This window comes from Vigna angularis, chromosome 11, assembly GCF_016808095.1.
Source record: "Vigna angularis cultivar LongXiaoDou No.4 chromosome 11, ASM1680809v1, whole genome shotgun sequence".
In the NCBI taxonomy this organism is placed as follows: domain Eukaryota; kingdom Viridiplantae; phylum Streptophyta; class Magnoliopsida; order Fabales; family Fabaceae; genus Vigna; species Vigna angularis.
In genome coordinates, this window is record NC_068980.1 from 3,061,228 (window position 1) to 3,074,417 (window position 13,190).

The following is a 13,190-nucleotide window of genomic DNA, read 5'->3' on the forward strand; positions in this document are numbered from 1 at the left end:
CACATTAAGGAAACTTTTGATAATTGGTTTTGAAAAAGTTAAACCTAATAAATTGTTATTCTACAATTTTAATACATTTCTTTATCATCTAAAACTAGACATCAATAACATTTAAATTTAATTACAATGCACTGATAATAAAAAAAAAAGGAAGTACTATCATCTAATAATAAAGGGTTGTGTATAGTAAATTTATGACCTCTTCTAATAGTTCATTTAAAAATTAAAATTGGATGACCTTTAATAATGTCAAAAATATGTATGAACATTAAATGGTAACATCCTCAAACAGACAAGAACAAATAATTTTAGTTTCTTGATAAAAAATTGTTACAATACAAAACATTAGGCAAGTTCAGTTTCAAATATCAGTGTAAGTGAAAGACTTTCACTCAAATTAGCTTTGGAATATTCAATAGTGGTGCACGGGAACAGAGAGAGACTTTGGTTGGCGGGAAATAAGGATGAATTTTATAAACGAAATACCTTGAAGATGCGGATTGCAGACAGTACAGTATACCATTTATCATGGATCTTGGCCGTCCAAGTATAAGGTCTCAGCGAAAGAAATATATTGGCCGTTGATCGTGAGATTCTGTTTGGCGACTGACAATGGCAGCGTGATCCGCACTGCGGACGACAACACTAGATCACAGGCACGACAAATTCAACTATTTTCTGTATTTTCAGCTTAGAACCCTAACGCTGGCTGGCTGGGTGCAGGAGCCAGCTGAATCGAAGTTCGTTGCTTTCACTCACTCTCTCACTCCCAGCTTCTGATTCCAAATCTGAACTCAAGCTCCTTGGAAATCGAAATCAACGGCAATTCAAGATTTTAGGGTGAAATTTCCATGGATGGAATTAGCGATGAAAGCCGAACCGAAGCTAAGAAAACCAAGTCAAAGACCCCTCGAAAACCGAAAGAAGCTCTTCTGAAGCAGAGTCTCTCTCTCGCTCTCTCTCTCTCTATGTTGCCATTTCTGCTTTATTTCATAGCTTTATCTTTCAACTGATTATTATTATTATTTGTTTTTGTAGAATCTCCTGCCGAGTTCTTTGCCGAAAACAAGAACATTGCAGGATTTGATAACGTATGCGTTGTACAATTATGTTTTTGATTTGTTATGCGCAAGCAATCTTGTGTGTATGTTTTCTCTGAAATTATGTGGATTTAACTACAGCCTGGAAAATCACTTTATACTACTGTTAGAGAGCTTGTGGAGAACTCACTTGACTCGGCGGAATCCATATCGGAGCTTCCGGTGGTCGAAATTACTATGTAAGTGTGCAAGGACAAGTATGATGAATGATGAACCGGTAAATGAGCTAATGTGAACACGCGATTTTTTTTTCTTGAAGTGTATATGTAAATGATTTCTTTCATGCTGGCTTGGTTGTTATAGTGAGGAGATAGGAAAAAGCAAATTTAATTCCATGATTGGTCTTGTTGACCGTGAACGTGTTGATGCTGCATTGTATGACGATTATGAAACTGAGAAGGCTCGTGAGGTGTGTTTAATCTTATCTTGTTACATTGGTTGTTGACTTGTTTTTCTGATATATACGAACCTGGATTAAACTCTGATCGGGCTTGGTTAGTATACATTGTTTCTTAGTAAAAAATTAGAAATTATTTTCTTGGTTCATCATATAAACAAGCAATTGCAATTGATTAGAGACTATAGGTGAAATGCTCACTGGATAGGGTTCTGTTTGACATAATACTTTCCCATGCAGAAACGATTAGCAAAAGAGGCTCGTGCTCAAGAAATGCAGGCAAAGAATGTAGCCCTGGGAAAGAAAGTGAAAGAAACTCACGCTACAAAGGTTGCCAAAGGTCGAGGTGAGGCTTCCTTTTACAGAGTTACATGCAAGGTGCGTGTGGTTTCTGCCTCAGGCCTTACTCTGTGATACCATGTTGATATGCATCGTCTTTGTGGATTTTAATCTGGTCAGCTGAACCGATTGATCAGATTTTGAAATCCAGTTTGAAAATTTTCTCATTTTCTGTCGTTATCAGTTTCATTCCTGTTAGAGAAATGTCGACAGTCTCATTATTGTTACTAATTGCAGGATAATGGAAAGGGAATGCCACATGATGACATCCCAAATATGTTTGGACGAGGTCAGTCAATTCTTGCTGCATTAGTTATCTGCAATCAAGATGATTCGCAATTGCAGTTGTAGTTTTGTTCATAGGAACTAGAAACCTCACTCGCTGTATGCTTGTCTATTCACGCAGTTCTATCTGGGACAAAATATGGCTTGAGACAGACACGGGGAAAGTTTGGTCTTGGTGCAAAGATGGTATTGATTGACAACACGCACTAGTTTATATGTTATTTCCCTCTGTTTTTGTTACAGCTGGCAACTTTTCAGTAGAAGTTGTATTATATACTTGTTTCGCTTGGCCATATTAATTTGGTTTTTAAATGGATATAGGCGTTAATATGGTCGAAAATGAGTACAGGGCTTCCTATTGAGATCTCTTCTTCAATGAGGAACCAAAATTATATTTCATTTTGCAGGCTGGATATTGACATTCATAGGTATGACTTTATTTTAATTACTTTTATGAATTAATACTTGAACTCCTTCCAAATAAACAAATGCTTCAATTTTCAGGAATATACCCCATGTTCATTTACATGAAAAACGGGAAAATAAGGAACACTGGCGGGGAGCTGAAATTCAAGTTGTCATAGAGGGGAACTGGACGACTTACCGTGTATGTAATGCCTGTTTGATGACATTTGAATAATTTCACTTCAAACTCTAGATATAATTGAGCGGTTCCATCAATAAACTATTTTCATGCTTATTGATTTTATTGAAAAAATACTTGTGGTCATGTTTCAGTAATGTGAGCTCCTTTGTTTGTATTTGCAGTCAAAAATATTGCATTACATGAGACAAATGGCTGTCATCACCCCTTATGCACAATTTCTATTTAAATTTGTGTCAGATGCCCCTGAGTATGTATATATCTTTTCAGATTCTGTCCCCAAATCAACTTGCACAATCTTCTTATACCAGCTGTTCTCTTTGGCAGCAAGAATGTCTCTATAAGATTTGCTCGCAGAACAGATGTAATGCCACCCATTCCTATGGAGACAAAGCATCATCCATCTTCTGTGGATTTACTGCTAATTAAACGACTTATCGCTGAAACATCAAAGCAGAATCTTCTACAGTTTCTTCAGCATGAATTCGTAAATATTAATAAATCTTATGCTGAAAGATTAATAGGTGAGGAGAAACAGTAACTTTGTTAATAATTTGTTGGATATTTTTTATTCTTGTTGAGCAGATAGTGTTTTGAAGCAGCACCTTCTATGGTAGTTACGTAATCCAGTTAACTGTTTGGATTCATCATTCTTACAGAATTGATGAAACTGGTATTTGGTTAGGCAAAGGGAAATATAGTACGCTAAGGTTCTCCACTTAAGAAGAGTCGTTTATCCCTGATGTAAAAGCAATGTTATTCTGCAATAAGTGTAGAAAGAAGATATGTCTGGCTCTCTTTGTTGATATTGAAATATGGGAATGCTTAAGGGTCCTTTTCCTTAATTGTATTCCCTTTTCCTTCCTAAATCAGCGAGGGGTTAAGTTGCCTGCTGCGGCTCTGTTCTATGTGTATATTTTTTCTTGACATGGTTCAATGTGCATATGTTATAGATGCATATGCTTTCTATTTCACTCTTTACTCTCTTTATCAGGAGAAATGGGTCCAGACTTCAGCGCAAAAACGGCTGTGAAGTCTCTAACTTCACAGCAATTAGTACGCATTCATCAGTTGCTTCGACAAGCCAAGTTTGATGATCCTAGTGGTCATGTATGTAGTCTGTATCATGAGCCCCTTTTATTTATATTTTATCATTCATTTTTCCGTTATTATTTGTTATATTATATTCCTTTCATTTGTCATTTTATGTGTCGATATTACCTATTTTCAGTGTCTTAGCCCTGCTGGTGAATACAATCTTCGATTAGGAATTATAAAAGAGCTGCACCCGGACATGGTTGCTACTTATTCAGGCAGGTTGTAGTTCAGTATCAAAGTTTTACTACATGTTTCTCTTATCTCAAATTATTACTTCTTGGAACTTCATGATCTCTTAATTTTGTATCCTTGATATGGAACATCTTGAGTCTTTAGCTTACATTTTACGCTATTTGTTGGAAGTTCCAAAGGGTAATTGGAGCCGTTATGCTAGAGGCTCATGAGGGATTTCTTGGTTTTGGTTGAATTTTCTGGTAATTCATAATGATTTAAAGCTAATTTCTTTTGCCATTGATGCACAGTGCTCAAGTTTTTGAAGGTCACCCATTCATTGTGGAAGCTGGAGTCAGTGTAGGAGGAAAAAATGTCAAGCAAGTTAGTTTCAATTCCAAAAATAGTTATGTTTGGCAATGGTTTGAACTACACGTGTTAAATTTACCGTATAATCTTAAAACAATAGCTGGAGATAGAGTGAAATGCTATAAATGCCGTAATAAACATGGGAAAAAATATATAATAGAAAATAAACCTTTTGTTTGATATGCAAAAGGATTGGACTCATACTGTTTTATGTTCTTTTTCCTTGTTTTTGTGTTTTAGCATACTCCTTGATCATCCTGTGCTATTTTATTTGTCCTTATGTTGTAATAAATTGTTTTTCTATAAAGAAAAAGAAACTAATTTAACTTCTGATTATTGTGTTGTAGTTTGATTGCCGCCACCGTCTTAAATTTGGTGATGTTGGATGATTCTTGATCAACTGAACAGAAATATATAATACTTGTTTATTAACGAAATACTTCATTCTGCTATTAGAAAATGGCAATAGTTTCAGTAACAGAATATATAATACTTGTTTCCAGGGTCTGAATATATTTCGATTTGCCAATAGAATTCCTCTACTTTTTGAGCAAGGTGCCGATGTTGTTACCAGGACCGCACATAAAAGGATTAAGTAAGTATACATATAAAAGCATGTGATTTATTTTGCCTTTCTAATTATTGTTTTGCTTAGATGAGGGAACAAAGTGAGAATAAAAAGAAAGAAAAGGAGAAAATATAGGTATGTGATGTTGTTTGGATGGAGAGAGAAAAAAAAATATAGTGAGAGGAAATAACATATAATCTTGTTTCGAGAGATGCGGGTATAAATGATGTTAGGAATTAGAAGTGAATACTTTTTAAAGGCCAGTCCTGCTATAATGTTTCTTTCTTGCCAAAGCCATTTGTTCCAAGTAGTGTTTTATGATGAGGGGACAGAATAAGGGTCAATAATTGCTTCCAAAATTCTCTGGCGTCACAAGGCAACTATAGCCTATGAAATTCTATTAAATACTTTTTCAGCTGGAGTAGTTACAAAATCAATCAGATACAAGATAAGATTGGTGTCTTTGTAAGCATTGTGAGCACAAAAATTCCATTCAAAGGAACTGGGAAAGAATACATTGGAGATGACATAACTGAGATTGCTTCTGCTGTCAAGGTTTGTAGTTTGTAATTTGCAACTGTTCAATTTTTGCTATATAAAATAGGCTAACAGATTTTATTTTTGCTGTATCTTTAGTATGCTATTCAGCAGTGCTGTGTCCAGTTAAAATCCAAGATTGTGAAAAAGATGCAGGCCCGTGAGCAGCAGGAGAGGAAACGAAATCTCAGCAAGTATGTCAAAGTTTTATTTGTCCCTCTCATAATTCCAGCAATCTCTGAACAATGATGCATTTTTTAAGTATGAAATCAAATATAGTTCCTACCAATGGGCAGGTATATCCCCGATGCTTCTGGTGCAGTATACAACGTTTTGAAAGAAATGGCACGGTTACACGCGGCAAAGAAGATTCGTTATGGGGATAATGATGTAGAACTACTAAGAAAAGTCTCAGAGAATTTGATTACTAAGGAAACATTGACTGAAAAGCTTGCTAAACATGTTGAACAGGTATGCTATCTGGCGGCGTGTGAGTGTGAATATTTCTTCGTATATAAAAACTAAAGGGATACCTCAACCTGAGTAGATATAAGTGTCAGATTGGCAGTAAATTGATATAGTGGAACAACTCTTATCATGAGTATGTTCACCTTAAACGTTAAAAATAATATAGATTTAGTTTTGGTTGTACATAAAATAAGGGGTTGCTTGAAGAACTTCGAAATTAGCATCATAAAACCTGTTCGTCTTTTTTTCTTGAGCAACAGAAATCGTTTCTCTCGATCACTTAACTTCTCTATTCATTCTGGATTATGTGCGTATCTGCTTATTAGCTTTACTTGAGTTCGTCTTTCAAGGAAACAACTATACCTTTAGCTTACATATCAAATGAAGCTTTTAGGCAATACCCTCTAGGATTGTATCCTAAATAGACTGTATGAACTGAGTTCATACAATGAACAGAAGATAAAAGACGGGCTAGGTGTACTTGAATTTTGATTTATTCATCAAATTTTGTACATAATTTCTGTATGCAGGTGGACTATGAGATGGCATTGGAGTATGCCACGCAGAGTGGGGTGAGCGAGGAACCCAGAGAAACAATATACATACAACCATTGGATGCTGAAAATAAGATGATCGACCTACAGGCTCCATTTTTTGTTTTCAGAGTCTTTCAGTAGGTTTAGAAAATCGATTTGATAATGAAAAGAAATGAAAGGGAAGATGATTTTTCCAAATTAAATTTATATCGTGGTACAAGAAATAACAATTATTGTATCTATTCTTTTAATTTGTAACAAATGCCAATAAGATTGATAAGATATTGCAGTGAGTTCTGAAATAGTGTTATCTGGTGCTTGTCATTGTAGTGCAAGAATATGAATAATGATTCGACTCAACCCACTAAGAACAAGGTTCTTTGCCAGTGAAAACAAAAGATGATGGCAGTTTATTGTGAGGTTGTTTCTTCCTGCACCCATCAAATTTCTTCTTGCATTCCATCAAATATGTGAATTTTTGGGTTTTACTTTCCAGAGTATACACTAGACCAATTTCAAAAATATCTTTTCAGATGACACTCATCAATAGTATTAGGATTTCCTTCTCCAGAAGTATATTACTTTTGAAGTCAATAGATATACTACATATCGATGTATACTATCGATCTATTAACTATATATTCTTACAAAGTTATAATTTGCCAAGTCTTTATTATAAGTAATTGTGGTCGTTACTTAAAATTTTTTACAATAATAATGATGAATTTCATTGTTATATATGATTAGTTTTAAAAAAGAATAATCAAATTTACCCATTTTTAAAATATTTATGTAGTGGTTAAATCACAAAACATATGTATGTGAGAGAGATCATTTTATAAACTTTTATAGTATTATCTTAATAATTATATTAATAATATTTTTTATACTGAAAATGCACAAAACTTGTATTAATAATATTTTTTATCTTATGAATTATATTAATAATATTTTTTATCTTGTGGATTATATTAATAATATCTTTTTATCCTGAAAACGCTTAAAACTTAAAATCAAATTATGTACTTACCTTTTTTTATAAGATTAATTAACTACTTTATCAGAAAAAAACTAGTTCATTTAATTCATTATATTAAATGTGTAAATTAAATTTATTTCATCAAAATATTTTTGACATTAATAAACATTTTTAATCACTTAAAATAGTTCCCCACCAACTAGTAATGTTGAACTAAGAAAACACTTTAATAAACAATTTAAAAAAAAAATATTAATAAAAAAATAGATAGTACAAATATTAACATCAAACAGTGGAAATATACAGTATAAATATTTTATGTGGTGTTTTTTGCCCCACTCTATATACATAGTGAAATTTGTGTGGCATTTTTATTGTATTGTATTGTAGTTATGGCGACGAAGGTTCCTCAGATCGCTATTCTGGGAGCTGGAATCTTTGTGAAGGCTCAGTACCTTCCTAGACTCTTCGAGATCGCTCATCTCTTCCAACTCAAAGCCATTTGGAGCCGCACTCAGGTAATACCATTCCTCCATTACTATTGCATTGTTTTATTTTCGCCTTTTTTTTTCAATCTCATTGGTTACCTACAATTCATTTTTTTCTGCGCAGGAATCCGCTACGGTGGCCGTAGGCCTAGCCCGTAAGCGTTTTCCCGGAGTAGAGTGTAAGTGGGGAGACAGCGGTCTTGAAGAGATCATCCAAGATGGATCCATAGATGCTGTTGCTGTCGTTTTGGCTGGCCAAAATCAGGTTTCTTATTTCTCTTCTCTATCGTATCGTAGTATTTATCTTTTCTCACTCTCAATCACTTGTGTATGCGTAACAATTAAGGTAATTATTTCTCATTTAACTTCTAATTAAATCAAATTATAAATAATAACAATAACCTGCTGCATTGAATGCCATACTGTGTATTACCTACTTTCAAAATGTGGATTTGGTTATCCATGAACCAGATTGTTTATCTGTCAACTTTAATTGAAATTGGAAGGACTTTTATACTTGAATTCTACAGAATTTACAATTTCTTTGCATTTTCTTTACAAACAATCAATTGTTCCAGGTCGACATTTCACTGAAGCTGCTAAAGGCTGGTAAACATGTTCTTCAAGGTAATGGATTTTGTAAATGTACGTGTTTACAAGTTTGTTAGCCAGATATTATCTTTCTTGTGAGGGTCAGGTTAATTGCGTCGATGAGGAACTTGCCTGGCTACTTCACGTCATGCTAGTAAATTTACTTTGATAACAAATTTGTTTTTACATATATCTTTTGTGCCACTGACTAAATTTTATGTTTGTTCGGATGTATTGTATGCGTTGGATGCCTAATTTGGTGGATATAAAGAGAAACCTGCAGCATCGGGTAATTAGTGTTTTATTATGGCAATTGTATACTTCTATCTACACTAAATTGTATACTAATTTAGAATTGTTTATTGATAAGGTGGTATTGACTATGAATGAGAAGAATTTTCATCTAGTATGTTCAAGTCTTTCAGCAGTTGGGTTAGGGTTTCATAGTAAAGAGTAAGGTAAGGTAAAATTAGAAAGGAACATGAAAGCAGGAGATTAGTATGGCTACTTACTTGATGTAATAATCATGTCTATTTGTAACAATCATGAGTCAAATACCAAGCCATACACAAGTTAGATTACAAGATTTCACCAGGTGTTATAGACCATAATTCCCATCTCACTCTTATATTGAAAATCTAGTAGGACCTAGCGATACCTTTGATAGTGAGTTGGAAAAATACCCTTTCCTCTGTCACATTGATAACTTTTATGAGGTGTTCATTGTATAATGGTATATTCTATCTCTTTCTAATGGTCGGTTACCTCATCATGTCGGTCTTATACAATTTGTTGACTGTATTGTCGTCATGTCTTGTAGAAACGACATTCTAAGATGCTTTCTCATCTAAACTTAGGCCGCATTTCTCTGGGATGAAAATGGAGAGAAGGGAAGTTGAATTTGGTACTTTGGTGTTGAGAATAAGAAATAATTGAAGAGGATGGGCAAAAAATGAAGAAAGAGAGAGGAAAAACTAGGATTTTACTTCTACAGTTTTGATTTGTGTTGTATGTGGTGAGGGGTATAATGAGATTTATACTATTCATATAATTTATATCCAAGCAAACATATCAAATTACACAATTTCCAAAAAGCTTTATCTCTATTTCTCACCTATTTTTACTCTATCAAATGACTAAACATTTAATTTTATTTCTTACCTATTTATCTTTTCTCAACTTATTTCTCTATTTTCATTCCCTCTATTTATCTTTCCAAAACCCTCTATATTTCTCTTCAGAATAAAACAGGGCAATAGCATAACTATACATCGATATAATAATGCAGGTACAAGTGAATTGGAAACTGCATTGTCTAGCTACAAATCTATTTCCGCTGATGTTCCTGGTCAATTAATATGGTCTGTGGCTGAAAATTACCGATTTGAGACTGGCTTAATAGAGGTATTTGTTTGTTTGAGATCTTGACCTATGAATCCAACTGTGGAGTCACATAAGTTTTTTGGCAGTGCAAGAAACTTATTGCTGGCATTGGGAAAATGATGAGTGTTCAAGTTATTATTGAAGGATCAATGAACAGTGCAAACCCCTACTTTTCAAGCAATTGGAGGCGCAATTTAACTGTATGTTCTTTGTAATTTAGTTGTGCACTGTTTGAATATTCAAATTTAAAAGAGCATGTGTTATACAACCTATGTTTTTGGATCACTTAAATGAACTACCATTCTGACCTATTAACTAAAAGAACCCTACTATTTATAATATAATAATAATAATTGAGTAATATATAAAATCTTAATACATGAACTTTATGTTGGTAGTGAATAAAAGGAGGTATAATTATATTCCTCTCCTAGATTCTAATCCATGGAGTTACCTTTACAATACCGGAAATCCAAGTTTGGATTCTTTATATGTCTTAATCTAAGGAGTACTGAAACAATGTAATCCATTTTTAATAAGAATTTATCTTTTTGTTATTCCCTTTTCTGTGGCTATACTTGATAGCTAAAATATTGCAAATCCAAAACTCTTAAATAACTTGTCATGTTATTAGCATAACAGTTTATGCCTGTCTTATTGTACTAATTGTTCATTTTTGGTTTTTTATGTGAGGTTGTTCCTTATTTTCTTTCTGGCAGGGAGGTTTCATTATTGATATGGGCGTGCATTACATTGCAGGGTTAAGAATGGTAATCTTTGACTTACGGTGTGCATTTTGATTGTTTTATTTATTATCTCGTCTTTCTGGTGTTTCCAATGCAATTTATGGTGGCAATAAACTCTTATTATTGGTCTTATCAAACTGATAGCCTTTGGCATCTTACCAAAACTTTGTCATTAGTGTTTAATGCTCTGCTACCAAAATACACTTGGGCAATTAAAAGTAATTAGTTGTATTTTGACCTGCTTATAGAAAAGTTGCTTGTTATTCTAGAAGTTGGTAAAGTTTTCTTTCAATTTACTTCTCTATTAGGAGTCCTAGAGAAGGGGCTTATAGGCCTGATTAATCTATATAATGATGTTATTAATCTTTTTTTTTTTTGGCAGCTTGTTGGGTGTGAGTTGGTTTCCGTTTCAGCAATGACGTCTCATGTAGATATGACCTTACCTTCCCCAGATAATTTATCATCTGTCTTGTAAGCTTCTATTTCACGGAGTTAATTTTACAATACCTGACTGGAAATCCAAGATTAATTTTGGAATCTTTTGCCTTAGTCATTTGGAGAATGGATGTTCAGGAGTGTTTGTAATGGTTGTCTCCTCCAGATCACCCAAGGCATGTGGTCAAAGATCATTCTTCTTTCAAAAGCACACTTGTGTCACGCCTGCTAGGCTGTAGATATGCTTACTATTAATGCATTTATTTATTTTTAATATATTATAGACCTTGTGGCGAGTTGTTGGCTTGAATGGAACCCTGCAAGTTGAGCGTGGTTTCCAAGGAGAACATGGTTACCTGGTATGAACTGTAGTTTATGTTACTGGTTTTCATAAATAAAATGGGATCAATTTTTTATGTGTTGTAATGCTATGTAGGTTTCTTTTTATGGTGCCGATGGACCAAAGGAGAGCACCTTCTTTCCATTCAATGGAGTAACTGAGGAATTAAAAGCTTTTATTAATGATGTATCTGAAAACACCCTCAAGGTAAATTGAGTCATCATGTTTGAATTCCTAAACAAATTCTCTAGTTCATTATTCATGTTACTCGTTTTATCATTTGCTTGTCCAAACATTCCTGGAACTAGAGATTCAGACTTCATGCACATTATAATAACAATATAAAGAACAACCTTGAACAGGGTGCTGTTTTCTAGTCTAATTTATTTCCTTGTAGCAGAAGGGGAGCCAGTTTGTGGCTGAGCCCCGTCTCTCTTTTGTCGAGGGTGCAAGAGATGTTGCTGTGTTAGAAGCAATGCTTGAATCTGGAGCTAGACAAGGTGAACTTGTTCAGGTGAAAAAGTTGAGGTAATCATGGAACCAACCCTTTTTCACCGGTGGCTTTGTTCAATGTTTACCAATATTTACTCTGTAATGTTATAGAACAATGAACTGAGAAAGGCAGTTAAGTATAGATGAATAAGCTTGTTTAAACAATTACCCTCATCAATGTCATTGGATGAAGCTTTTTTATTAGTGTTTGCTTAAATTTATTGAAATTATTGTTGGTATGCTCTTCAATCTGAAACTTCTAATAACTTGAGGCTCTGCTAACTTTTATTGGGCCACAGCTTCAAAATGTACAATTTTACCTGAACGGATTAACTTTTTAAAAAGTTTAGGTACATTTGGAAGGATTCCTTTGTGAAGAATAAATTGCTTTTCAAACACAGTTTTGGTTTCTCATGCACCACTTGACTATTTTTTTTTTTAATTTACACTGTATTTTTACTAGCATAATTTTGACCTTTTAATTTACACTAATATTGTATTTGTAAATAAAATTTAGTGTAAATTAAAAAATATTAATGTTTCCACCTAAATTAAAAAAAAACTTAAAATTGTATTTCTAGCTTCTATAAATTGCTAGATTTGTAAATTTTTAAACTATAATTATTTTTGTAAACTATCAATTTCATACGAAATGTTAACGTAATTGTTAGATTTATAAAATTTAAATTCTCTAAGTTAATAAAGTTATGTTTTATACCGAGGTCATTTCATCGATCTGTTTTTTTTAGATTAAATTATATCATTAAATAACTTTCAAACAAAAAACTGTATTTTAAAATTTGTTAAATTTGGAATTAGTGTTGTGATAAGGTCATATTTATTAACTTTGATATTGACCCTGAATTATTTAATGTTATTGAAAAATATTAAAACTAATTTACACATACTTTGGTAATGTATAAAAATTGAAATCCTTGGTTTTTAGTTTATTAATGCTCAAGTTTTGTAGCAATTAAGATAAACATTTTTTAGAAGTATTTTAGAGAACTATATATGTGGATAATGAGATAATGTGATGTGGGTAATAAGTTTATGAACTTTTTGTAATGATTATTTATAAAAAAATTACAGGAGGAAAAAGGGTAGTTTAATATTATTTCTTAAAAGAGAAAAGCTTGTTCTTACGGTCCAAACATAATGCTGGGTTCTGGAAAAACTGAAGACAATTGCCGCCGACTTTGGAAACGTGTAGTGGATAATAGTGATTAACATATCTGATGATGGTCTTTTCAAAGGCATTCTA

At 33.2% G+C, this 13,190-nt stretch overlaps 2 protein-coding genes across 6 annotated transcripts; both read left to right on the plus strand.

The window, feature by feature from the left end:
• Positions 1 to 425: 425 nt before the first annotated feature.
• On the plus strand, positions 426 to 6,754 carry LOC108333869 (DNA topoisomerase 6 subunit B). 5 transcript variants are annotated; one of them, XM_017569343.2, is made up of 19 exons: positions 433 to 942; positions 1,039 to 1,091; positions 1,182 to 1,279; positions 1,404 to 1,509; positions 1,738 to 1,875; positions 2,074 to 2,125; positions 2,243 to 2,307; positions 2,443 to 2,549; positions 2,626 to 2,728; positions 2,890 to 2,975; positions 3,053 to 3,249; positions 3,720 to 3,835; positions 3,957 to 4,042; positions 4,306 to 4,378; positions 4,867 to 4,958; positions 5,348 to 5,486; positions 5,568 to 5,662; positions 5,765 to 5,939; positions 6,467 to 6,754. In XM_017569343.2, the coding sequence occupies exons 1-19, from the start codon at positions 852 to 854 to the stop codon at positions 6,611 to 6,613; spliced, it is 2,019 nt and encodes a 672-aa protein (XP_017424832.1). In that variant the 5' UTR covers positions 433 to 851; the 3' UTR covers positions 6,614 to 6,754. The 5 variants fall into 5 exon arrangements, with proteins under 5 accessions (XP_052727050.1, XP_017424832.1, XP_052727049.1 ...); XM_052871090.1 differs by lacking the exon at positions 6,467 to 6,754 and having other exon boundaries at positions 426 to 942; positions 5,748 to 5,936; XM_052871089.1 differs by lacking the exon at positions 433 to 942 and having other exon boundaries at positions 1,042 to 1,091; positions 1,211 to 1,317.
• Positions 6,751 to 12,130, plus strand: LOC128193322 (uncharacterized protein YMR315W-like). Its single transcript, XM_017569705.2, has 13 exons — positions 6,751 to 6,892; positions 7,842 to 7,969; positions 8,064 to 8,204; positions 8,518 to 8,566; positions 8,802 to 8,819; positions 9,819 to 9,934; positions 10,000 to 10,113; positions 10,633 to 10,683; positions 11,042 to 11,130; positions 11,210 to 11,270; positions 11,379 to 11,453; positions 11,531 to 11,641; positions 11,835 to 12,130. The coding sequence occupies exons 2-13, from the start codon at positions 7,844 to 7,846 to the stop codon at positions 11,964 to 11,966; spliced, it is 1,083 nt and encodes a 360-aa protein (XP_017425194.1). The 5' UTR covers positions 6,751 to 6,892; positions 7,842 to 7,843; the 3' UTR covers positions 11,967 to 12,130.
• The last annotated feature ends 1,060 nt before the right edge of the window (positions 12,131 to 13,190 follow it).